Genomic DNA, 27,682 nt, shown 5'->3' on the forward strand with positions numbered 1-27,682 from the left:
AAAGTCCTACAAATCCTAATTGCCTGTGGGATTAAACTAACCAAGGGGACTGTAGTAATGACTCTGTTCTGCTGTGCACGCTTTGGCAGCCATCTCTGTGAGATAAATCAAAAGAGATATAAATCAGATTCTGCTAGAACATAACCGTGTGGAGAGCGCAATATGTACAGGTGACTTGTAATGTGATGTCCAATGCAATGCAGTTTTCTTTTTTCTTACTTGTGCTCAGATGCGATGCAGTGCCGTTTCTGGTCCGTAAATTCAATTAAATTCAGCCCCTTTTTACAGTTGGATGTTATGGTGCAGATCCAGTTGTGGTGTCATAAAAGTGCTTGAAGTGACAACGATTAAACATTTCATTTGCACAATGAGTCATTTGCACAATTGCCCTGCCGCATTTCTCTTGTCACACAACACTGACTGAATGAAGCCCTCTTCTAGACATATTATTAAAAGGGTTAATACTGTTGTTACTGTTTGAATATTAAAGCAAATTGCAAGGAATCTCATGATTTTTAATTACTATGCGTTATGAGCATGAAGTGTCCCATTTCCGTTTCTATTACAATTTTCAACCTATCTGCCTTGTGCGTTTAAAGATGAAGTATGTAGTTTCTGAGCCTCTAGTGGCACCAGATATAACTGAAAAATAATGACTGTTTCAAACAGGTTTCTGAAAGCATTCTCCCTGTTTTCATTTGTCAGACAAGAATATAGCCTCGCCCCACATTCAAAGCATTGGTTGAGCAATCTATGGCAAAGCCAATAGGAGGCAAGCCTGCAACCTTTAGCCAAGAAAGTGCACCCGATAAATCTAATTCTGTGGCACAGAATGGATGTCAATCAGTGTTAGTTTTGACAGCAAATTTTGACTAAAATTTTGTCTTTTGACTAAAATGCATTTAGTTTTAGTCATATTTTACTCATCTGAATTGTTTTTAGTTTTAGTCTAGTTTTAGTCAGCTAAATCTACAGTATATGTAGTTGGCTAAAATCTAATGGGTTTAGTAATGCATTTATTAAACATTTCTCTAAAATTACCAATCTCATTATGTAGGTTTCATATTAAGGTTTTATTATGACAGACACATGTAAAAACATGTCTTTATATTAATATTAAATGAAACCACTTTGCATAAAGAAACAAGAACATATAGGCTAATTATGCATTCTTTATAACAACTTGTTTACCACATTCTTTATTCTTTTAAGCAGACATTTTTTTATATATATAAATAAATTTAGATGAATCTTTATTAGGGCTACTTAAGTGACTCAGTCAAGAGCAGGGAGTGATTTTCTGTCTTTGTTTTGTTGTTTGATTAACATCAATGCCATAGACAGTAGCAAATAAATTACGCTGGTGTCCCTTCAACATTTTTGAAGTTTTATGAGCCGTGTAGCAAATGTATGCTAGCTTATGTTTATGATCTATCCCACAGGATAGATCAATGGGCTTCTATGGCTTTGATACAGTTTGTATGCATCTAACCTCCATACCCCATGCAGCAGATTCGTTTTGAATGAATCTCTTCCTAAATCGTCCCTCCCTAACATTTTCGTCTCGTTTTTATTCATTCATATTCATTCATATCATAGTTGTTGTCATTCAAAACAAGTTTCGTTTCGTTATAGTCTCGTTTTCTTCTGTGAAAAATGACATTGACGAAAATTATGACAAATTATTCGTCAACTAAATTAACACTGATGTCAATGGAGGAGAGGCTTCACTACACTGAAAGAACAGCTTTTTTGAGGAAATAGCTTTTTATTTATTGTATCGACCGTTTTGAGGAAATAGCTTTTTATTTATTGTATCGACAACGGCTAATCTTCAACATGTTTTACAATAAACAATAGTTTTTTTAACTATTTTTAGAGTTTACAACAAAAAAGTAATTTGGTTGTTTTATAAGAAAAGACTTTTTGTGAAGGGTGGAATTCAGCTCACGGCACTTCCCATTCATTCCTATGGTATCTGTAAATGGAGAATGTGTGCCGCACAACTGTGACTGAAAATCAGTGACGTCAAGGCTGTAATGTGATTGGTTATTAAGGGACACATGATCCAAGTTGGCCGTTACGCTTTCTCCAATAGCAAGTAATACAGACCCTTTCATCTTTCTATGGACAATCTCTGGCCACTAGAAGGCAAGCATGCAACCTTTAGCCAAAAAAGTGTAACGGCTAAAGCTAACACTTCCGGTTTGGAAAGGAGACCAGAGGCTTTCTTTGAATGGATTTCAATGGAGGGGAGGTTTCACTCCTCTGAATATACAGCTTTTTGTAGGAAACAGCTTATCATTTAATGAAACTGCCTATTGGCTAATTTCCAACATGTTATACACTAAAAATACTTAAATCCAAAAGTATTGTTTAGGGTTTATACAGAAAAAAAAAATCTGTTTCAGATTCAGGGACTCTATGGCACTTCCCATTCTTTCCGATGGTATCCGTAAACGGCGATTGAGTGCCGCACTAAACTGAAATTCTGTGATGTCAAGGCTGTAATGTGATTGGTTATCAAGGGACACATGATCCAAATTGACCGTTACAGTTTCTCCAATAGTAAGTAATACAGACCCTCTCATCTCCCAGTAGTAGGACAATCTTTGCTATGTCAGGCTGGTTGTGTATGGTCGAGCAAACAATGTTTTGAGAGAGCCAGAGTGTTTACAATCAAGCCTAAAAAGCAAGCATATTAAGTGACAATATCTTAAGAACTGAAGAAATTACACCTCACCACCTGTAAGCATTTGTGCAAAGCTGTGCTAATCCTTTTAGATTTAGTAATTTAATTGCGTTCTCATTCTTTTATTTATTTAGTTCATTAGCTATGTGTTTTTGTTTTGTTTTGCTGCCTGATTGAATCTGAATGTGCCCAAAATCAATAACGCTGATTAATCGCATTGTTACCATAGCAGCAGCCACATATGCAAGCCGCGTCTCGGGTTTGATAACGTCGTCCTGCTTGTTAAACCAACTAAATTACCCCAAGTCATTTATATCATTAAGTTGAGGGGGGAAATAAATCCTTACAATTTGCCAATAATTTCTTGGCTCAGTCAATGCCCTACCTGTGAGACACATTGCTGATTAAACCTTGATTGCGGGCGAGGACTGCTATGCATTATTAATGAAGTCAGGATAATTGTCAGATTTTATGACATGGGGAGAGGTAGAAATTGGTTCCATGGTCAGTTTGAGGAATGATGAGAATTTGCCCACACCGATGGTGCTGATGGCCCAGCATTAGTCACGGGCCTCCTGCAGCCTTAGCCTGTGACAGAGCTAATGATAGTCATTTTGTAGCGTGACCATGCGCTGGAAAGCATTTATGGCGGCATAAAATGTCAGAAAATTTGAGTCCTGCACTTTTCTGCACTTCACGCCATTTAGTTTTCTACCTTTTTAAATATAAGCTATGTGCAGAATAAGTTGTGTTTAATAAAAACACTTGCTGCTGTTTCAAATGTAAGGTCCTTATGTGTCCTAATTTTCCACATGCTTCAAATGTAGAACATATATCCTTTCTCTTTTGTCCGTTTGGTCAATTCCACATTACTTTCACATGTCTATTACAAATGTGTTGCTTTGTTTCATAATTAGTGTAAACGTTTTTCTTTTTTTACCGAAAAAGAATGGAAGTGAAATGTGACAACATGCCCCGTGGGTTAGGTACATTGTAACATGTGAGGGGCGCATTGTAACATGACCGCTAAATGACAGCTAAAAAAAAGTTGTCTAATGAAAAAATATACGCGACAAACTAAAGTATTAGTGTTTTTTTTTTTTTTTTATAAAATAATGGTGTTTTTTAAGAATTAAAAATTATCTAATTAATAATAAAACAATTCTGGATTGTTTCAACTCAACTTTGGGTCAAATATGGACTAATCCTGCTGTTGGGTTAAATTTTTACATTAAATTTTTAACCCAAAAGTTGGGTTAGTCCATATCTGACCCAAAGTTGGGTTGAAACAATCCAGATTTTTTTAATGTGTATTTTGTGATATATATTGTTATAGTGAAATAAAAGTATTACTCATATCATAAGTGGGGAGCACAGGGCACAAACTAATGCAGGGTTAGTTTTTTTTGCTTTAAATAAGGTCTTTATAATATCACAATTTTTTGAAAAAAAAAAAAAAATTCCAGCTTACTGAAGACAAGTAAAACAATCAGCAATAAAAATAAGAATAATAAACTATTTACAACAAAATAAAAAACTACAGTAGAACTAATAAATAAGAAATGCTACATACATTGTAAAAAGTAATCAAATGTATAAAAACGACATATTCTTCACTGTGTAAATTAAATGAAATCAAGCAGTGAGAGATTTTTTTTTTTAATCTTTTGTTGTTTGATTAACATAAATGACAGACAGGAATATTAGACTGCTATCACTCTAAGAGCTACCCAAATCCAATGTACTGTTCCGCATGTGTTTTTCTACTCAGCTGTTTGATTTCTCTTTAGACCTAAATTACTGTGTTTACGAGGACACTTGCAAAGATAGACATTTTGACATACAAGTGTATTTAACTGCCAAAGCCCTATAAAGCAGCAAAAATTACTCTGTTCAATGCTCCCACGACCTATGAGCACCGTCTTTGCATGCATGTGCCTCTCTGACAGGCTCAAAAACAGTCTCTCAGACAGTGCACATATACAGCGAAATGAGTTCTTTCACTGCTGATTGCATTTCAATTGTCTTGTTTTTAAACTACAATGTTTACAATCCCTTGTAAACTATACGTTTTCTTTACCATGTAGCATAGCATTGTTATGTGACCGTGTAACTGAGATAGAGACGATAGCCCAAAATCTTTAGCAGACAAATTTCTACCAGTTAATCATGTCTACCAGTATATCGCCCACCCCTACAAGGTAATAAGTTTTAAGATGCACTTGAAGGCAGCATAACAACTGCTACCTATGAACATTAGGCGCTTTAAGTAATATTAGTAATTTTGCCATTTTGCAAACTTTGACCACATGCTCTTTCCAGACTCCAGCCATTCAAGACATACCAGTAACCCTGAATGTGAAAAAAAAAAAATGTTTGATTGGCCAAATTTTGTTTCCTCCAATCTCAGTTTTTTTATATAAATTTGTGATGTTTCAGAGTACCCAATTTAGTGACACATGTCAGGTAACTGAACATTTTGCATGTGATTTGTAAAAAAACATTCAAAACACCTTTTAAGATGTTCCACTCCAATTATGATGCTGCTTTCAAGGTGGCTTTCAGTGTAGACAGCAACGGTGCTCAGTAGGTTTTGGTACAGAGCCAGCGTCTCTTAGTTTTGCCTCCATTTAGCTGCAAGCATTTTTGATGTTTGGCACTGATGTTGAGGGAATCCAGTTGCATCCAAATTTGCTTCATGGTGTTGAGGTCAGGGCATCCACAAACAATTTCTAAACAAACCTCTTTTTATACACTATGAGCAACATAGTCTCAAAAAGAAAGTTTAGAACCATGTAGCATGTGTCACTTTTTGGGATATATTTCTCTATGTAAAGCTTAAGGGAATTGCTGTAACAGTGAAAAAGTGTTATTTCTCCTTCTCCAAACTGTACAGCTGGTACTGTGCTTTCAGGCAGGTAGAGTTCTCCTGGCAAATCTAGATACATCCTTCAGGCTGGCAGATGGTGATGAGTGATCCATCACTCCAGAGAATGGATTTTAACTGCTTACGAGTCCAGTGATGGTGAGCTTCACACTTTTTCTGCAGCCCACACATGAGCTAGTATGTGGCTGCACAGCTGTTGATACTCATTTCATGAAGTTTCCAGGAGCTCGGTGTTGGATGTTAACATTTTTTGCATTCATAAATGTCTTGGTATTCAGATATCATGCAGATTTGGTGTGGTTTACCACTCTATTGCTGAACCGCTGTCATTCCTGAACATTTATTCTTTGCAATAACACCTCTAGTTAAACAGAATAGTGCAGAAATGTGGCTGTTTTCATTTTATGACCGATGGCTGTGTATATGTTAACAATGAAAGGGTCTGGAATAGTGAAAAGTGCTAATTAAAAAGGGTTCATATTTACTTCTGCTCATGTAGTGCGCCAGCAGGGTGTGTGGTTTACCGAAGGCTGATATATTTACTTCATGTCATTCAAATGTAAGTTTTGAGGGCACCTGCTGTGAAGTGAAGCAAATTCACTGTGGTTCTGCTTTCTGCACCAATAATTTTACTTGCATTGATCTAACGGGGGTTATGCATGCATGTGCCCTCAGGGATTCATTGCTAAGTAGCTGTTGTAAAGAATGTTTTGATTTATTCAGATTTTTCTATTATGTTAGAGTGAGCCAAACTAATCAATACTGTATGTGGCTTGTTAGAGCGCAAAAAGCAAAACAACAAAGATCTAAAAATAAGCCCATCTCCTAGAGGAAATTTGTTAACTCAGCGTTGAGTCACATCATTAATGGAATTATTTGAAATGCAAATATTGGAACGCAAGAGAATTAACAAGTTGTGTCCAGCAACTTGCAGAGAAATGTTTCTGTTTTATAGTAATAATGATCTGTTGAGCTTTAGTTACTTCTTTAAAGCATGCCTTATTGTATTTCTACACTGAGGTCTTTTTTAGAATAATAACAGACAGAATAAGGAGAGAATGGGAGAAATTACAACAATTAGCATAGCAGCTGTAGAAAATTAGCTCCCACCTTTTAATTAAAAGAGCCAATTGTCTCATTGGCAAAGCCATCACCATTTTTACAGCAGTGTTAACTCTTTAACAGATGTGCACATTTGCTGGACAGTTGGTTTTTAAGCTTTTTATAGCATGGTTTGACCTTAAGAGGCCAAATTTGGGGTATAGTTTTTATCATATTTTATCAGTGATTTGACTGGTATTATAATGGAAGGTCAGGCAGTTTTGGAGCTTTTGGGATCTTCCTAGTCGGTGTATTTCCATGACTAGAATAGCATTTAATTTGGGTAACTGGAAAAATTGTGAGATTTTCTATGGTAAAGGAAGACAAGTTTGAGACTTTTGCTGCTTCCCAGATTTTTTACTCCAGAAAAAAAATGCCGCAGTAATCATTTTAGTTTTAGGAACTGTATTACACATCTTTTGTGTCGATTTTAGGAGATACACAAAACAAAATCTTCTGGGACCAGGCATCATACAGTATATTTTGCAAAAACTGCATTTTGATCAATGTTTAGACTGAACTCTACTCAAGACTCTATACAAGATCTTTTTCGTGGTTGTAATTTTCGCAGCTTTATTGTCCTGTTGCCAGTACAAGTTAACACACAGGAGAATACCAGAGGCTTTCAGCATGCAGACGAGCATAGATTAAACTCCTAAAGAGTGCAATCCCTCTATGTGCATTGTGTACACTGACATTACACAGACATCAATGTCTCAGCAACATGCTCTGAAAGAGGAATGGTGGCAGCTCAGATGTCCCATTGATTGTACTGATTCACAGGCCTACTCTGCTCTGAACAGCTGTCTCAATGCTACTGCCCTATTGCAGCATTGCAGAATTTGTCTTCTTTGAAAGCACTTGATAAAGTGTTTACTCATTTGTGAGCTCTAGTTGTTTATAGCTTTAGGTTTATATATGTAGCAAAAAAATGTTAAGACATTTCATATTAAACATGTTTCTGTGAGTTGATTATTACAGTCATTAAATGACAGAATTACAGGATCATTTTAATGAAAAGTATAGTACAAGTAAAAATAATTGAGTGTAAATAAAATTATATTGGCAAATATGAGTATTAGGCAGTGGGTATGATGCCTTATTTTTAGCATTTTATTATGCATGCAGTATTTATTGCATTAATTAAAAGGGCTACAAGGAGCGTGTGTGTGTTCATTTGTGAAATTTATTTTTCACACTTCACTTTCACACTTCTTTTTAAGTGAGCAACCATGTAGAATAAAAGGTAATATCAATGTTGAGAAAAACAAGAACACACAATTTGGAAAAATAAATAAATAAAAATAAAATGTTTTTGGGGGAATAGTCATATGTGAAATTACAACTGTAAAATTCCAAAGAGCAAACTAAAAATCTTTTTGCATCCATCTTTATTAATTTATTTTAACTTTTTTTATTTTTGTCAAGTATTTTGTTTCTTTATTGAAATGAAATGCATATCGTCAAGGCATTACCCTAGTGAAAAAAGTAATATTTTTAAAATACATGTATTTCATACTAAGCATAGTCCAAATCAGGGTTGGGGTCAATTCAGGAATGAACTCAACAATTCCAATTCAAAGAAGCAAATGGAATTGGAATTGGAATTCAACAACAATTACAGGAAACAGAGTTGGAATTGAATTGGAATTACAGGAAGTGGAATTCAATTCAGGGAAATTCCACTGAATTCCGTTTATTGCTGTTTCTGAGCATTTATTTGTGATTACATTTAGAGACATAAATTTGAACTTTATTTATGATGCTTTGCAAATACCATGTATGAAATAGAGTTGATCAAATGCAAGTAAATAAAAATGAGAACTGTACATTATGAATTAATAATTGAATGACAGTGGTGATAAGTTTGTGGATGTACTATACATTCAATATATGATTACCACATATATTTTGTCTCAGCTCACAAAAAAAAGTCATGTTCATTCATGTATTTCATTCACTTTTTATTGCATTGAATTATCATCATTTTTTGAAATTTGGCATGTGAAATGATCACGCTTAACATACTGAACATACAGTACTTTGTATTTCTTTTATATGTTTGTTGTTTATGTGATTTACAATATTTAATGTACTATAAACTATTAAGCAAATCAAGTCAAATTATTTTATTTAGCAACTCAAGTGGAATTTAGTGGAATTTATTTGGATTCAATTCTGTTTCCTGGCATTCCAATTCAATTCCAATTCCATTTCCTGTCAGCTGCATGCAATTCCAATTCCAATTCCATTCCAGGAAGTGAATTGGAATTTACCATTCATTCTCAATTCAATTCATGAATGGCCCCAACCCTGGTCCAAATCTATTAACATGTTTACTGACAAATAGCTTGAGACTATATTTTTAAATAAAAATTATAACTAAACTTTATTTGGAGTACTAATGCACATTTCTTAATAGTAGGCCTAAATTGTGTTTTAATGTTGATAAGGATTTTATGATCTTTGAATAATATCGGTCTTTAAATGCAAGATATTTGAAATGTGTCTGAAGTGTACTTTAGCACAATTAAATATATTTCAGTATATCTTTAGATGGACTTCAGCACTACTTCTGCACAATTACAGTGCATTAAGTACAAAATTAGTTGGCAGATTTTAAGTATACCGGTTTAGTATACTAAAAGTACAATTGCAGGGTAATTTTATGAAATATGGACTGTTGAAGTCAGAAGATTACATACACCTTGCAAAGGTATAAAACGTTAATTATTTTACAAAAATAAGAGGGATCATACAAAGTGCATGTTTTTTTTTAAAGAAGTTTACATATAGTCCACAGGAGAAAATAATAGTTGAATTTATAAAAAAAAATACCCTGTTCAAAAGTTTACATACACTTGGTTCTTAATACTGTGTTGTTGTCAGAATGATCCACACTTTTTTTTGTGATAGTTGTTCATGAGTTCCTTGTTTGTCCTAAACAGTTAAACTGCCTGCTGTTCTTCAGAAAAGTCCTTCAGGTCCCACACATTCTTTGGTTTCTCAGCATTTTTGTGTATTTGAACTTTTTGTGTTAAATTTAACTTATTTTGTCTTCTGGGGAAACATTTAAGTATCTTCTGTAGCTTCTGAAGGGCAGTACTAAATGAAAAAAAAAATGATATTTAGGCAAAATAAATCTCCATTCAGTTACGAAAATGAACACCCCTGGCTCTTAATACATCATTTTTCTTTCTGGAGCATCAGTGAGTGTTTGAACCTTCTGTAATAGTTGCATATGAGTCCCTCAGTTGTCCTCAGTGTGAAAAGATGGATCTCAAAATCATACAGTCATTGTTGGAAAGGGTTCAAAAACACAAAAATGCTGAAAAACCATAGAATCAGAAGGGAAGGTAAAAAAAGGGCCTTATGAACACCTATCAGTAAACAAAAAATAACACAGCTGTGGATCATTCAGGTAACAACATAGTATCAAGAATCAAGTTTATGTAAACTTTTGAACAGGGTCATCTTCTCAGGTCTGTACTAAATAAAAAAAAAATAACATACATTTTCAATGATCCCTCTTATTTTGGTAAAATTATTAACATTTAGCAGATTCTGCAAGGTGTTTAAACTATTGACTTCAACTGTAAATCTATATGTATGTCAAGTTATAATTTTTTTCACTAGGGTGTAGAGGGAGGGGAAAAAAGAGAAAATAATAGGACGCAAAAAAGACTAATAAAAAGCAAACACTTCCAATTTGACTCTTCAGTTGTTGGCCGTCTCAGATTAGCAATGTCAATTACATGCCACTTGATTGGAGCTTTGATGACAGGATGTGTTCTTGGGTTGTGACCTTTGCATCACTCGAGTTGTTGTGCTTTTTATCTGCTGCCTCTCCAAGATAAGAACTGTTCCTCGGCTGTCACTGATTGCACATCTCTGGATAAGGTCTTCCCATATGCCGGCACCCACTATAGTCTGAGAGGACAGGTGAAATACTGCTCCTATAGCACAGATTTCGATTTTTGTGTAAACCGTTTTACTGGTGAGGTTGGCTTAAGTTTTATTAGGTTTACTTCATTAGCTTTATTGGCATGATGTATCCGTTCGTCTTTGAAAAGTCAAGGTCCTGGAAATACGAAATGAATACAAAATAGTAAAGAAAGAAGTTCCATATCTTTTTTGGATTGCATATTAATTGAGTGGCATAATATTTGGGTTTTATGTCTGTTTATACCACTTCTTGAGGATGTAAATGCATGGAGTGCCAGCATTTGGCAACAGTGTCAACTGAGGCATGACAGCTGAATAACGAACGCTGAAGTGTCTCCATTGAGCCATTCCACATCAATCAGCCCTTTCATCCAATTTCACACAGGATTCACAGGACATGACTGCTCCATGCCTACTGCGGGCTGCACTTCCAACCCGTGCGATACGAAGGGCACCTCTATGTGCGAAGAGCAGCAGGGCGGTTTCAAGTGCACGTGTCACCATGGCTATACGGGCCTATTTTGTGATACTTCCATCAGTCACTGCGTTGAAGGATTGTGTCATCACGGATCAAAGTGTGTGGATCTCCCGCTGGGCTTCGTCTGTGAATGTTTGCCTGGTAAGAACGATTCCGTAAGGCCTGTCTCCTGTCAGTCCCTCTGTCTACACTTTCACTAAAGCATCCATTTAACCCTCACCCCATTTTCATCTCTTGCTCAGGGTTACGAGGACGATTCTGTGAGGTAAACATCGATGACTGTCTGGATAAGCCTTGTGGTGCACTCAGTATCTGTAAAGATGGTATCAATGCCTATGACTGTTTCTGTGCACCTGGGTTCGTCGGTAAGTCACCACAAGCAATTTTCTAGAGCAATTTCTTCCTTTGCCCAGTTTTCTAACATTCAATTCCCTTCTGTTGAGCCGTGTTTAAAAGGTCTGTGGCCTCAAATCTGCTCCTGTATTGTAAGACATTAGTTGACCGTCTGCTTATCAAGGGGAATTTCTTAAACCGCATTACCCTGCCATCACATTTTCTGCCATCCATTTGACCAAGGAGACAGGAGTGTTGTTTTTTTCCTCCACAGCACCTCATCATTAGCTGTGGGTTATTTTATTTGAAGGGGCATCACGGCCCCTGTATTTGCAAGGAAATCCTTAATGAAATGAACCTTTCCCCTTCTTCTCAAGGTAATAACTGTGAGATTGAAGTAAATGAGTGTCTTAGTCAACCCTGTCAGAATGGAGCCTCCTGCTCAGATGAGCTTAACTCCTTCAGCTGTCTCTGCCCTGCCGGGACCACAGGTACATAATTCCTTCCTGCCGTCGCACTTTCACAGACTGATTTTAGGTGACGAAGGCCTTTTTAAACTGACAACCATGTTTAAATGTAGAATTGAATCCTTTAAATTACATTTCCGAATGGTTACACAATACAGGATTCACTCCTCATACAGTGGGAATGATAACTTTAGCAACATTTTTGCCTTTTGAAGTCTTAAACACAAAAGTCTTAAAAATAGGGGTGTAAAATTGTTGGAGCAGTACCCTTAAAAGGACATGTTTGTACCTCTTTTTTTTTTTTTTATCCCTATAGGGTACATATTAGTACCTCAGAGTAGTAATACGTACCCTTTAGGTACCAATATGTACCTATTAGGGGTAAAAAAAAAAAATTAAAAGGTACAAACATGTCCTTTTAAGGGTACTGCTTCAGCGACAAGCTGTTGTACAATTTTAAACCTCTATTTTTCTGTGTGAACATGGAATATTAGTGTTGTTTTAAATATTCATTTGTTTATTTATAATTAATATTAAAGTTTGTCAAGGTACTTCTAGTAGTTATAGTAGTATCATCAAGTAAAACTAGATTAGTCTTAGTTGTGGAACTTTGTACTCGTAAACTTTATTCAAATTTCTGGGTTTTTCAGAAGATGAAACCATCATAGCTGGGAAAAACTACGACAAATTTAATTTTGTGTTCCCATTTGCACCACACATGTTAGCGTTTTTAGGGAAAATTTTGAGAGAAATTTGAGAATTTATGTTTATCAGAAAAGAGAAAATTAGATAAATCAGCCATTGTATTAGGAAAAGCTCATGCAGCAGCACTAAAGGGATAATTGAAATGAAAATGTTGTTATTAATTACTCACCCTCATGTCGTTCCAAACCCGTATGACCTTTGTTCATCTTTGGAACACAAATTAAGATATTTTTGATGAAATCCGAGAGCTTTCTGACCCTGCATGGACAGCAACGCAACTACCATATTCAAGGCCCAAAAAGGTCGTAAGGACATAATTAAAATATGTGTCATCAGTGGTTCAACCGTAATTTTATGAAGTTACGAGAATACTTTTTGTGCACAAAGAAAACAAAAATAACTTTATTCAACAATTTATTTTTGTCTGTCTTTGGTGCACATTTACAAGAGTACAGTGACACGTGTCTAGATGCAATGCGCTTTGTTTACAAGCAGAGGAAGAATCACGATGTACATAAAACAGTCTTCGCAAACATGTCTGAAGATTTTGGCAGAGAGGTAGACTTGCAATTTTTGCCAGCCTTAGTTCTTTGAACCACAATATACAGACAATGAACTAAGAGAGATGTATGTTCTACATCAGCAGCACCACACGAATGCTTTGTGGTTCTGTTGTGAATGGCGGAGAAGATTGACAAGAAAAAAAGAAGACATTACTAAATAAAGTCATTATTTTTGTTTTCTTTGTGCACGTAAAATAATCGTGACAAACACGAATGCTCTGTGGAGAGAAGTAAACACAGCACCAGTCATGCATTAAAAGTACAAAATGAGGATTTGTAAAGAAAAATGTTGGATGATTTTGATATAAACCAAGAAGAGTTTTCCTTTGCTAAAGTAAGGAAACTTTGCTTCCTTTGCTCCTGTAAACAAACATTGGTTTGTGCGATGTTACGCAGCGCCGACATCCCACGTCATCCTCCCGGAAGGGCTTCAGTGTACAACCAGTTGGCGTAAGATAGATTAAAGTGATTATTACATTTTAAATATGGATGTTTTTCTCACAAAAAAACATTGATTCACTACAGGAGGCCTTTATACACCCCCGGAGCCATGTGAGGCACTTTTTATTATGGATGGATGCACTTTATTGGACTTGTTTTGGTCTCATGAAGAAAAACACCCACTCATGCCATTCTCCATCTTGCAAGTGCCAGGATAATTTTTTATATAACGCCGATTGCATTCATCTGAAAGCAGGAAGTCATATAAATAAAGTAAATAATGGGCTAATTTTCATTTTTAGGTGAACTATTCCTTTAAAGTTGAACCACTGATGCCACATGGATTATTTTAACAATGTTTTTACTCTTTTCTGGGCCTTAAACGTGTCAGTTGCGTTGCTGTCTATGCAGGGTGAGAAAGCTCTTGATTGTTTGAAATGACACAAGGGTAAATAATTAATGACAGACTTTCATTTTACAGTGAACTATCCCTTTAATAACTGAAAACAGTGTTCATTGGTTGAGTCAGAAGCTGACAACCCTTTCAAACAAACAGAGCAATGTTTTTAAATTGCCACAAAGAAGTTAAGCTGCAAATGGCTTACTTATAGTTGTCTCAGCACTTTAAACTGAGATGGAAGGATTTTAATATAGAAAAAAATTACACACTTCAGCGTGACAAGATATGATCATTTACTGTGTCATGTTTAGTTTACAAACAACCCTTTAAAACAGAGGGGCTCTTTTAGTTCTTATCCAGCCACATTAAATTTCTATTTCGAGAGTAATTTCCACTTAATTCTTTCATGTTCATGCAAATTGGAAAGGAAATAGGCTCATTTGGCGGTATGAGTCAACTCAAGCTCTCAGTATATTTTAGGAACCTCCTGCCCAACGGAATGTAAATTCATCTACTTTCATTTCAAACCAGGAGGTGTATTGCTCGAAGGCTTAAAAGGGATTTTAGATTTGTTTTTACTTTTATTCCAGATTCTTTGTACGCTGAAAACTTCAGCATATAATTGGTTGGCATGGGAATTTATACGACAACTCTCATTTTTTCCCCTCTCTTTTTGTGTGCCTTTCTCTTTTTCTCTCATTTCTCAGGCAGTTTTTGTGAAATAAACATAGATGAATGCCTGTCATCGCCATGCATGAACAGTGGCACGTGTTTGGACCTCTCAGATGGCTTTAAATGCATTTGCCCTTCAGGTTTCTCCGGTGTGTTTAATGTTTAGAACATTATCGCATTGATTATCTCTCCATTGCTTCCCTATTGCTCTCACGGGGCCCGGCACTAAAATATGACTCCACATCTTAAAACTCCACATAGTCCCCAAATACTAAGTATGAATGTCTTGTCATATTTTTGTCATTCGTGGAAAGCTGTCTCTCAGGTATTCTCTCAGAGATATGGGCTGCTTTCAAAATATTTCTGATTTTTCTGCTTTATTTTGTGCATTAAAGGACCTGAGTGCTTGCTGAACGTTGATGAGTGTGTCTCATATCCCTGTAAGAATGGAGGCACCTGCATTGACCAACCGGGTAATTACTACTGCCGATGCACGGCTCCGTTTAAAGGTAATGAAGACTGAGGGACTGGGGTGAAGGGTGAAGAAAAGCAAAGTTAATTAACTTCAGAGAGCATTCCTCTCACCTGTCTGAACTCATGCATTCAGTATTGCCACATCAAGACATCTTCATTGACCATATAATAATTTCAAATTAAAGTGAATTTTAAATGTAGAAATGTCTAGTAAAATACCTTTGAAATAAAATAGTCTACAAATATAGTAAAACAAAAATAGAAAATAAAATCTTGGCAAACTGGCACCCTTTGCCAATGTGCTTAATACTCTACTTTTTAATGTAATCTTTTGTCAAAAAAGATTGGATGTAGAAATTAAATTCTCTTTATTGTATATACAGTTGAAGTCAAAAGTTTACATACACCTTACATAATCATGTTAATTAAAATGTTAATTATTTTATTAAAATAAGAAGGATCATACAAAATGCATGTTATTTTTTTAGTACTGACCTGAATAAGATATTTTACATAAAAGACGTTTACATATATAGTCCACAAGAGAAAATAATAGTTGCATTTATAAAAATTCAAAATGCTCACTGATGCTTAAAAAGGAAATGATGCATTAAGAGCCAGTGGTGTAAATTTTTGCACAGAAAGAGGATGTGTACATTTTTCTTATTTTGCCTAAATATCTTCTTTTTTTTTTTTTTTTTCATTTAGTACTGCCATTCAGAAGCTACAGAAGATACTTACATGTTCCCCAGAAAACAAAATAAGTTACATTTGCCCTGATCTTCAAATTCAAAAAGTTTTCACCCCTGGCTCTTAGTGCGTCATTTTTCCTTCTGAAGCATCAGTGAGCATTAGAACCTTCTGTAATAGTTGCATATGCATCCCTCAGTTGTGCTCAGTGTGAAAAGATGGATCTCAAAATCATACAGTAATTGTTGGAAAGGGTTTAAAATACATTAATGCTGAAAAACCAAATAATTTGTAGGACCTAAAGGATTTTTCTGAAGAAAATCGGGCAGTTTAACTGTTCAGGACAAACAAGGAACTCATGAACAACTACCACTTAAAAAAAAAAAATCATTCTGTGGATCATTCAGGTAACAACACTTTTAAGTATTTAAGTGTATGTAAACTTTTGAACAGGGTCATTTTTATTAATTCAAATATTAATATCTTGTGTCTTTCATGTGAAATATTTTATTCAGGTCAGTACTAAATAAAAATTACATGCATTTTATATGATCCCTCTTATTTTGGTCAAATAATTACAGTTTTTCAGATTCTCCAAGGTGTATGTAAACTTTTGACTTCAACTGTACACCTTCACAATGCATGGTTTTCATTTACAACAATTTTAGGATCATGTTAACCTCACAATTGACTTGCTGATGAACATTTTGTTGAGGATAAGGTATTATTGTAATCCCTGTATTCATGTGCACAAGTTACGGTATGCTGGTTTGGTTCAGAGGTTGATCGAATCAGACCTAAATGTCAGGACAAATCCCCCCTAGAGTGCTGTGCTTTTTGACTATGTTATTCAGATCAGGAAACTGTCTCCTGGAAAAATCTGCTGCGTGAATACACCTGTTTTACACAGCTGTATTTTGTGCATTATGGGGTTTTCTCTGTTGTATTTTTGTGTATGTTTGATGCTCAGCTGGTCAATTTCAGACACAGAATGCAGCTCATCTAAAATCGATCAGGCAGCTCAGTCATCACTGCTTATACTCAAACAGAGATCACGGATCACACTTCCATTAGATGCGCAAATTAGGTTGTCAGGGATAATGATGATATCGATTATTCTGTTTTGAAATTGAGGGAAAAAAGGCATAGACGGCTTCACCGCTCTATGAGAAACGTGCATAGTGTTTATGTGGAGGGATCCGGGGAACATTAACCTACCCATTACACTGCTATCCCTTACTAAATTATCTAGTGTCTAGACTGGCTAAAATATAGTGCACAGTCTATTCGTGTGTTAATTGAAACCTTGAGAGTTCCTAGCAGCCATTACCCAACAATGCCACGAGTGTGATTAGACATCCAAAGTATGTCATTAATTTTCATTGAAGTTGTTCTCACCTATCTGTCTCAAATGTGCCAGTATGTTATGGGTTCTTGTACTGTCTTCAATTCATGGATATTTTTGTCTCATCCATTTCCCTGTTGAAGAAACCGTTTTCACCATCTTAGCCAGTCTAGCCTGGTAATCTTTACTGACTAGTTTTGGTCAGTTACCAGTTAGTGCCCAACTTGACTACACATCTCTGCCTGCCTACTATAATAACTAACTGGTTTTGGTAACAGATCAAAATTGCTCATCTAAAACCAGTTGGAATTAATCAGGAGGATTATGAGAAAATATGGAAATATCAGGTGTATTTTTTTATTTTTATGTCCAGGTCTAAACTAGTCAGGAATTTTTTGTGAGATCAGCATTATTCATCTAAAGTGGATTAGAATTAATAAAATAGTCTAAACTTGTCAGCAGGTTGAAAATGAGAACATATGGAATTATCTGCTTGATTTTATTTGTATTTATTATTTTATTACTTTATTATTTAGTTTTTTTATTGTATGTAATTTTATTTGGTTATTTTATGTAATTTAATTGTATTATATTATTGTTTTATTTTATAATTATGTTCTTTTATTTAATCTTATTTTGTTGTTTGTATTCATTTAAGTAATTTTATTTTATGTTGTTTTGTTATTTTGTTTTATTTTATTTTTTATTTGTAATTTTTGTTATTCTGTTATTTTGTTTTATTTTAAGTTGATTTATTTTTATTGTAATTTTATTTAGTTTTTATATTGTTTAGTGTAATTTTATTTTGTAATTTTATTTTATGTTTTATTTTTATGTAATTTTATTTTATTATTTTGTTGACGTTATTTTATTTCGTGTAATTTTATATTATTTTGTTTTATGTTGTTCTTTTATTTAATTTGAATTTTTATTTTGGTATGTTATGATGTTTTTTATTTTATGTTGTGTTGTTTTGGTTTAGTTTATTTAATTTTATTTTAATGTAGTTGTATTTTGTTACTTTGTATTTGTTGTTTTATTTTATTTTGTTGTTATTTTATCACTTTATGTAATTTATTTAGTTATTTTGTGTTTTTGGTCTTTTATTTTATTTGATTGTATCAAATTATTTTTATAGTTTATGTTATGCTATGATGTTATGTTTGTTTATTTTATTTTATTATTTTGTATTTGTTGTTGTAGTATTTTATTTTGTTATTTTATTATTGTGTGTTATTTTATTTTATGTTTCTGTTCTTTAATTTTATTTGATTTAATAAAATTCTTTATGTTGTGTTATAATGTTTTTTATTTTATTTTATTTTATCAAAACAAGTAAATGCATTAAATGTATAAATAAATCCTTGTGCATTAATCATAAAAAAAAAAACAGGAAAAAGGTAATTATTGTGATTTGTTCAAATTCAGTGCAGAACAAAACATACTCCAGAAAGTGGTTTCATTTTTATTAGTTTAAACTAGATTTTTTTAAAGATATGAATGTACATTAGAATAATAAATAGTAGATTTCAACCCCTTAGGTGGCAAAAAAAATTGATTGTCTGTGCCTTTTGTCTTAGAAAAGTTAGAAAATTCAGCTGTAAAAATATGTGGGAACCCTTTTAGTAACATGGCTGCTGTTGACTTAAATGTGGCAATAGAGGCCTTTTAAGAAATTAATTATGAGAATTTGTAGAGTAAACAAACAGTCGGACATTTTCTGTTGTTGTTGTTTTTGTCGCAGATGGAATTGTTTCTCATTCTGTATTTGGAATTTCAGGGATTAACTGCGAGTCGCTGCCCTGTAAGGCCGCTAATCTGTGTGATAACGGGGCAGAGTGTGTAGAAGAGGCTGATCCCGTCCTCTTCCCTCTGGGTTTCCGGTGCCGATGTCGCCAGGGCTTCACGGGGCCCCGCTGTGAGATCAACATAGACGAGTGTAGCTCCAACCCCTGTCTGCACGGCTTCTGTTACGACGGTAAATACTGTAGTTATTGCTCAGCCTTGAACTCACCAACTCCAAACGTTTCCCTTCAGTCTCATTAGCACACTGATACTCTAGAAAGGCACTCTACGTGGAGCAAAGGCGCTGTTGGTTTACTCCTTTGACAGTGTTAGCCGTGACTTAGTTAAATAAGCAGTTTTATGAGACACAAGTTGCTCCATTCAGTATGACCAGGCCACAGTTGCTTTGGTGTGCTCTTGACAAGTGTCTTGCTCCAGCTGTGAGCGAGTATCCGTAAGGCATAAATGCTGCTTTGTAATTTGAATAATGGATGATAAATGACAGAGATAATGCAATCAAAGCCCAAGGCTGGGTGTTGTTCTCCCTCAGCAATCCAATAAGCTGTTTTTTGCCCTTTTGTGTTGCATCTTCTGCATAAATCATTACAAAAGCCATAGATCAAATACATGTTGTCAGTTAAGGATTACAGATTGCAAAGCACTAAATAGGCCTTTGCAATGAAGTACTTTCACATTGGAAGCTGTAACACACTTGATGTTGGTGCATATGTAGGCTAAATGATCAGTCATTGCATACAACCCTCCAACCAATGGAAGTCAGGCAAAGTGTTCAGGAAACCTGTTTGAAATCAACGCTTACACCTTCACCTTTAACACAAGCTCAAAGGGGCTTTAAAATGAGTTTTCCACTTGACAGTATTTTATTTGGGTGATAAAGATTTAATTCCTTGTAGCATAATGGTGGATGTCATTGCAGTGACACTGAGAGGAAGACAAACCTTTCAAAACTGTGCAAGATTTTATAGTTTGTTTAAAAGAGGCTGTAAATCGTCCCCTCAAAGTAGCAGAAAACACTTTCAAATTCAGTATGTTTTGTCCAGTGTCCTTTTTGTTGTACTTTTGCTTTTGTTATACCATCTTACTTTAGGTTTGAACATTGTAGGATTATATTGAAAAAGACTTATGAACTAAGAAACCAAAATTCCCTTGATATTTTGACATATAAGAGGTCATTGTACTATAAAAACATCCAAGTTTCAGAACTCAAAACTTTCTTGTTGGTCTAAAAACGGCTTATATTGAAGTCAGTCTGCCAAAATTCTGCCAGTCTGCCGGTTATTTATTTATTTTTTAGAAAAATTTAAACTAAAAGACAATGCTGTGCCTGCTATATTGAATCTGACAGTAGCTGTTTTTATTACGTGGTCATTACTGCTTTGTCTGTTATTACAGTTTCTTTGATATGTTCTGTGTATTTATGCATTTTTTTTACCTAAATAACAGCAGCATCCATCTATGAGGAATATAGGCTGTCAAACACAACTATTAGCCAATCCTGGCAGTGGGTGTTTACTTCTGAGTCTACAATCCGCCATGCCTATTCAAACAGTGTTCTGATGAGGGGGGGTTTAAAAACAGGATAGAAAATAGCCTATTACTTCCAAATTTGGTAACACTTTATAATAACTATCCGTTATAACTAGTTAATAGATCATTAATAAACTGTTAGTTAATGAGTTATAAATGACTTGTTAAATAACAGTTAATAGTTTGTTAATTATTTATAACTGTGCCTTATAGATAGCCAATAGATAACTTACAAACTGTTAGTTAACAAGTTATAAATGACTTGTTAACTGTATTTTAATGATTTATAACTATACCTAATAAATTAGTAATAGTTTATGAACAAGCTGTTAGTAAATTACTTACTAAAGACTTGCTAAGTATCAGTTAATAGTTTATCTATGTTATTGGGACGTTATTCTAAAGTTGCAACTATTCTTCATTTATTAACTGTTAGTAAATGAGGAATAGTTGCAACTTTAGAATAACGTCCCAATAACATACATAAGCTAATAACCAACACTTAACTAATATATTAACTCACACTTTACAGATCAGTTGTTCATAGTTTGTTAACGATCTACTAATACCAGTGAAACTTTGTAGAACAGCAAATGGATGGAACAAGTTCAAGCTACAGAAATTTGATGTGATATTTAAAATATAATTTTTTTGTACCTCAACCTTGTTCCACCCATAGGCTTTTCTGTGTACTGTATTTTTCCAAAGAAACTCCACAGATGAAATGTTGAACATTGTGTTTAATGTATAGAAACACACATACTGAGCCATCACATGGCAGAACAGCAGTATACAACGGAATACAAACCCATGAGGTTTGGGCACTTTTTTGTGCTAAACATGAAAACAAAATAAATAAAAATCTAGCCATTGGCATTATTGATATGAACATGTTTTATCACACCTTGGATATATATTAGTTAAGTGTTAGTTATTAGCTTATCTATGTTATTGGGACGTTATTCTAAAGTTGCAACTATTCCTCATTTACTAACAGTTAATAAATGAAGAATAGTTGCAACTTTAGAATAACGTCCCAATAACATAGATAAACTATTAACTGATACTTAACAAGTCTTTAGTAAGTAATTTACTAACAGCTTGTTCATGATCTATTAATATTTTATTAGGTATAGTTATAAATCATTAAAACACAGTTAACAAGTCATTTATAACTTGTTAACTAACAGTTTGTAAGTTATCTATTGGCTATCTATAAGGCACAGTTATAAATAATTAGCAAACTATTAACTGTTATTTAACAAAGTCATTTATAACTCATTAACTAACATTTTATTAATGGTCTATTAACTAGTTTTAACAGAGTTATAAATCATTAACAAACTATTAACTGTTATTTAACAAAGTCATTTATAACCCATTAACTAACAGTTTATTAATGATCTATTAACTAGTTATAACAGATAGTTATTATAAAGTGTTACCCTAAATATTAGTTTTTTTTTTTTTGTATGTAAAAAGCTTGATAACATTATAAGTGGACCTCAGAGAACAGTACAAAATAATAAAAATAAGGCAGTTCATAACTTCATTATATTTAATGCTTCTGTTTTGAAGTTTTACTGTTTTCCAGAAGTCTTTGGAGTGATCTTTAGACCTGTGGTTCTCAATCATGAGGACGGGACCCGCTAGGGGGCCTTGGCCAAGTTCAGAGGGCTATATGGTTAAAATAAGACAAAATATGCTATAAGAAAACCAAAACCCCTAAAATTCAACATGTAAGCTGTTAAATTTATTTTATTATTTTTCCCTCAGCAACAGTCATTTGAGTTTAATAGTCAGGGTTCTCACTCTTAGAAAAACTGGTTATGTAGGGGAATTTTAAATGTGTGGTTTATAATTCTGAAAAGTCTCTTTTACAAAGTCTTGATTTTGTTTTGGGGGTGTAATAGAACATGCTCTCATGCTTGGTGGTTCAAAAAAACAATTTACATTATTACTATATCTTTCCCCCTAGCCTGGCACAAATGGCTCGATTAGTTCCAGGTTTGATGAAGGCCCGCCTTCCAAAAAACGAAATGTGTTGGTTAGAAGTCCTAGACTGACTAAAATTAAAAGAAGTGAAAAAGCATAACAGGACCCCTTTAATTAATTTTTTTTTATATAATTAATTTTTTTATATAATTAATTTATCTAGTTATTTCAAGCTCTAAAATATTGTATAGGGTAGAAATTGCTGTTAATGAATAAATAATTTAATTTAATTTAAATAATTTAAATTCAATTATTGGTAATAAGTCCCTAAAGAGCAAATATTAATACTTCTGTAATTATGAAATTTCAGGTTTAAGTATCTAATTTATTTTAACTTAATATTTTAACTTAGTTTCTCCAGATATATATTTGATATATCTTTAATATGTTCCAGGATATATATATATATATATATATATATATATATATATATATATATATTTTTTTTTTTTTTTTTTTTTCTCTCCAAAATTAAATCCTTTCTTTCTGAGAAAACTTTGGAGATTGCAATCCATGCGCATGTTACTCAGATTTTAAAATCGCTTCACTGGCTGCCAGTGCATTTTAGAACTGAGCTCAAATTCTTCATGTTTTTAAATCTCGAAACAATATGGCAGAGAGTTATCAGTCTGAGCTACTCCATCTATACAGTCCCACTCGAAATCCGAGATGTGGTGAACAGAGACTGCTCTGTCCCCAGATCGCAAGGATAGAGCCTTTGCTGTTGCTGGCCCTAGGCTGTGGAACAGCCTCCCGGCTTATATCAGATCGGCACAGTCTTTAACTGCTTTTAAATCATCTCTAAAAAACCTATTTTTCTCTTTTTCTTTCAACTTGCTGTGAGCTTCTGTCATGAATATGTGGTTTTTCCTGTGCTTTTGTTTTATGTTTTGTTCAGCACTTTGGTCAGCCGTGCTTGCTGTTTTTAAATGTGCTATATAAATAAAACAGAGCTTTAACTGAGACTGAGAATGTTAAAGGTAGTTTTAAGCAGCATGGTGATTTAAACTGGTAAATGAGGTTAAGCATACACGTCTCATCAGTTAAGTGCACTTTTGAGGCAAGGTACATAATGTATTGTACTAGATTAGACAATAGCACATATACATTAAATTTCCTCAGACAACTAAACTTTTTTATCTTTCTACTAAAGAAAAATTTAAAAAGCAGGACACTGTGATGTTCTGGTCTTTTCTCAGCAAAAAATAATTGTCTTCTGTACTTTAGCCAACTTGAATTTGTTAAATGGTAAATGTCTTCTTCAGTCCGTAAGCTCTTGTAACAGCAATTGCTGATCTGTTGTTCAGCAAATTTTCAATTAGTAGTACTTTAAATGTCCATTTGTCTTTATCATGCAGTTTTAAATGACTGCTTGGTAAGGCTGCCTGCCTCCAAGTGAGAAGACATCTTGAAACATAAGATGCTTCTTTTTGGACACAAATAGACCCACAATAACAATGCAAGTCAATAACCATAAATCAAACAATCAGATGGTCATTGAACATCACAGCACAACAAGAAGCTAGCAGTGATGATGAAAATAAGAGCATCATAAAACAGAAACCCCGGGCAGTAAAACATTAATCCTGTAACAGCATCTTTTCAATGCAGTACATGCTGGGAGCTCTGTGTTCACTATATAGTAAGTTTTTGTTCATATACTGATGTAGCTAAAGCCTTCATTTTCATCTGAGTATACACCATTTTAAAGAGATTTTTTTTAAATTACTGTCCATGTCTTTGTGTGAAACCTTTAAGGAATAGTTCACCCAAAATTAAAAATCCTCAGACTATTCAAGATGTAGATGAGTTTCTTCACCCGAAAAGATTTGGAGAAATTTTGCATTACATCACTTGCTCGCTAACTGATTAAAATATCATAATAATCCACAAGTAATCCATAAGAATTCTAGGGCACAGTGATTTCCTCGAACGTGAACAGACTCGTGGAATACAGTCATGAAATGGAATTTACTGTATAACGTGGAATGTTGCATAATTTGCCAAATTTTAGATGAATAAATCAAAAGTAGGTCAGGCCTTTTTGTCTAAACGGTTCCATAAGGAACCTTTAAAATCTGAAAAACCTTTCTTTTTCACAAAAGGTTTTTTTTTTTGGGGGGGGGGGGGGGAGAAGGTTTTTCAGATTATAACAAGGTAAGAAAGAGATGGTTCTTTAAAGAATCTTTGACTGAATGGTTCTTTGTGGAACCAAAAATGTATGAAATTGCTGTGAAGAACCTTTTAAAGCACCTTTATTTTTAGGGGTGTAGTGTATGTCAAAATTAAGTCACAAAATGCTATCTAAATATGAATCCTACATGTTCTGCATCTCTGTGTGAATGAATGGTGCAGATGTGCACTTTTGTTTACTACACACACTGTCGCTTGCAGTGTTTTCAGTCTTTACCGCCTTAATATGAAACACTATTCTAGAACTGCTCTGAGAGTCATTTCATGAGCATTTTACCATTTCTTTTGAGAAAAACTCAATCGATCAAATCGTCATATCATATACAAACAGAAACTAAAGGTCTTCACAGCAACCCGTCAAAATAAGTTTGTTTAACTTGAAGAAACTGTGTCAGAAATATATTACTGTAATGATAGTACTACTACTAATAATAAAATTAGTATTAAAACATTATTTTTAAGGAATATTTACCAGAAAATGTATTTACTATTTACTAACCAGAAAAATGTAAATACACAATACAGTCTTTCTGAAAATCAAAAATTTTTATAAGTTAAATAATTAGTGATTTTGATTTTGATTATTAAAATTTAATGGAAATGGAAAGAAAATGAAAGGGGAAAAAAACATTGCATAGGCGCTTAAAAATGTAATTTTTTTTGTTAAACGTTTAATAAATTACTGTTAAATTGTGAAAGTTTTGTGACTTCAATTAATTAGTATTAGTATTATTCTACGAAGCATTATTATGGACCATTATTACTCACCTTCATGTCATTCCAAACCCGTAAGACCTTTGTTCATCTTCGGAGCATCGCCACACATGCTGGACACCATCTGAGCCAAAAAAGTTTGTCTTACCTTATAGTTATACAGGACATGGTTCTAGTAATCATGCATTGGACAGGTTGTCTTCAGCAAACTGTTTGCAGGCTTTCTTGTGAGCCAGCTTCAGATGAGGCTTCCTTCTGGGACAACGCCTATGCAAACCGATGTGTTGCAGTGTGCGGCATGTGGTCTGAGCACTGACAAGCTGACCTTCTACTTCTGCAACCTTTAAAGCAATGCTGGCAGCACTCATGCATCTGTTTTTTTTAAGCCAGGTTCTGCACCTGACTCACATAATGAGTGCTCAACTTTGTTGACCGACCCTTGCAAGGCCTGTTCCGAATAGAGCCCATCTTGGAAAATCTCTGTATGACCCTGACCACTGTAGTGCAACTCAGTTTCAGGGTGTTACTGAACCTCTAATAGCCTTGTTCATCTTGTGGAGAGCAACAATTCTAATTCTCAAATTCCATGTTGAACATCCAGTGGTCAGTATGAGAGAATTGTACTTAAAGCACCTAATTTTAACTGCTCTAATACAAGATACACAACTGTGTATGGTCCTGTCAAGCAGACAAAAACATAAACATGATAAATAGAACATGTGGCTTTGCATGCTGCTGTTATCACTTAGGGTGTACTCACTTTTGTTGCCAGCTATTTTAACAATAATGGCTGTATGTTGAGTTATTTTCAGAGGACAGTAAATCTATACTTCTATACAAGCTGCACATTGACTACTCTAAAATATATCCTAATTTTATTTCTATAGTATTGTCCCTTGAGAAGATATACTAAAATGGTTGCTGAAATGTCAGGGGTGTACTCACTTTTGTGAGATACTGTACATGCACCTTACTTTTTTTTTTTCTTTTTTTTTTTTACCATTTAGCAGATTCTTTTTATCCAAACGGACATCTAGTTCACTAATTGCACTCCCAGAGCAACCCACAGTTAAGTACTGTGCTCTGAGGTAAAATGGTGACAGAGATAAAGGACGATTTTGTAACCAGGCAACCAAGTATTCCTCGTCTACCACTTGGATTCAAACCTGCAGCCACTTTGTCTCGTCCTCCAACATCTCCAATTCCAACAAGCTCTGTCAGACAAAGTTTACTTGTTTACTTTCTCCCAGACTGCACCGGCAAAAACAGCCCCACACATGTAGTCCCTCAGGGCCTGTCCGCCATATAGGAGGTGTACGATCTGCTGTGTTTGTGTGGGGAGAGAGTGAGAGAGAGCAAGGTGTAGCTTTTGAGCAGCTGGTGTGAGTAATACGGGTGCCACTCTGGACCCCGAGCATTTAATGAGAGTAATCGTGGGTACACGAGCAAAGACAGAGTGGCAGCATAGATTACGTGGTAAATCTAAGGGATAATGAAGAATCCTGGGACTCGACGCAGGCCTTGTAATAAATTTGCGGCTGTAAGAACCCACAATTACCTCTGTCACTGGCTGCTGTTTTGCAGCAGAAAGGCAGGGGATGCATTTCTCCTCGACGCCGTTAATGATTAAAGGCTTGTGGAATGGGTCATTAGGTTTCGGGTAAGTCAAATGCTACGCAAAGACGGTGGACAGCGTCACTCTTGTAGCATTTGTAAAGGAGATGGCTACACAAACACATAAATTCACATTTAATTGGACACACTGTGTTTCCAGCTGCTGGGGTGAATATAAATGGCCGTGGAATTGCGCAAGAAGAGAAAGACAGTTTTACTGATAAGCTTAGGAACAAAGGTTTACAGACAAAAGAGAGAATATGATGAGAATTTGATAAGTCTTTTGACTTCAGTAACTGTGGAGCGAAATATAGTGTAAAAAATGAGCCATTTGCAGAGCCTAAAAAAATGTAATCCACAGTTTGAATGTCTTAAGTGTCTTTAAATGCCTTAAAATCTAAAATCAATTGTTATAAATGCAAAATAATTGTTCTAAGCAAGGTGTTTATATATACAGTTAAAGTCAAAAGTTTACATACACCTTGCAGAATCTGCAAAATGTTAATTATTTTAGCAAAATAAGAGGATCATACAAAATAAAAATTATTTTATTTAGTAAATAAAAATGACCCTGTTCAAAAGGTTACATACGCTTGATTCTTAATACCTGAATGATCCACAGCTTTGTTTGTTTTAATAG

At 34.5% G+C, this 27,682-nt stretch overlaps 1 protein-coding gene across 1 annotated transcript in view; it reads left to right on the top strand.

The window, feature by feature from the left end:
• The window catches only part of eys (eyes shut homolog), a 303,309-nt gene that overhangs the window by 60,146 nt on the left and 215,481 nt on the right, over positions 1-27,682 (top strand). Inside the window, exons 12-17 of the mRNA XM_073834888.1 lie at positions 11,011-11,244; positions 11,346-11,468; positions 11,814-11,927; positions 14,720-14,833; positions 15,080-15,193; positions 18,974-19,171. Coding sequence (XP_073690989.1) covers positions 11,011-11,244; positions 11,346-11,468; positions 11,814-11,927; positions 14,720-14,833; positions 15,080-15,193; positions 18,974-19,171 — 897 coding nt within the window. The remainder of the gene's footprint in view (positions 1-11,010; positions 11,245-11,345; positions 11,469-11,813; positions 11,928-14,719; positions 14,834-15,079; positions 15,194-18,973; positions 19,172-27,682) is intronic.

Source organism: Garra rufa, chromosome 2 (assembly GCF_049309525.1).
Source record: "Garra rufa chromosome 2, GarRuf1.0, whole genome shotgun sequence".
Classification (NCBI taxonomy): Eukaryota; Metazoa; Chordata; class Actinopteri; order Cypriniformes; family Cyprinidae; genus Garra; species Garra rufa.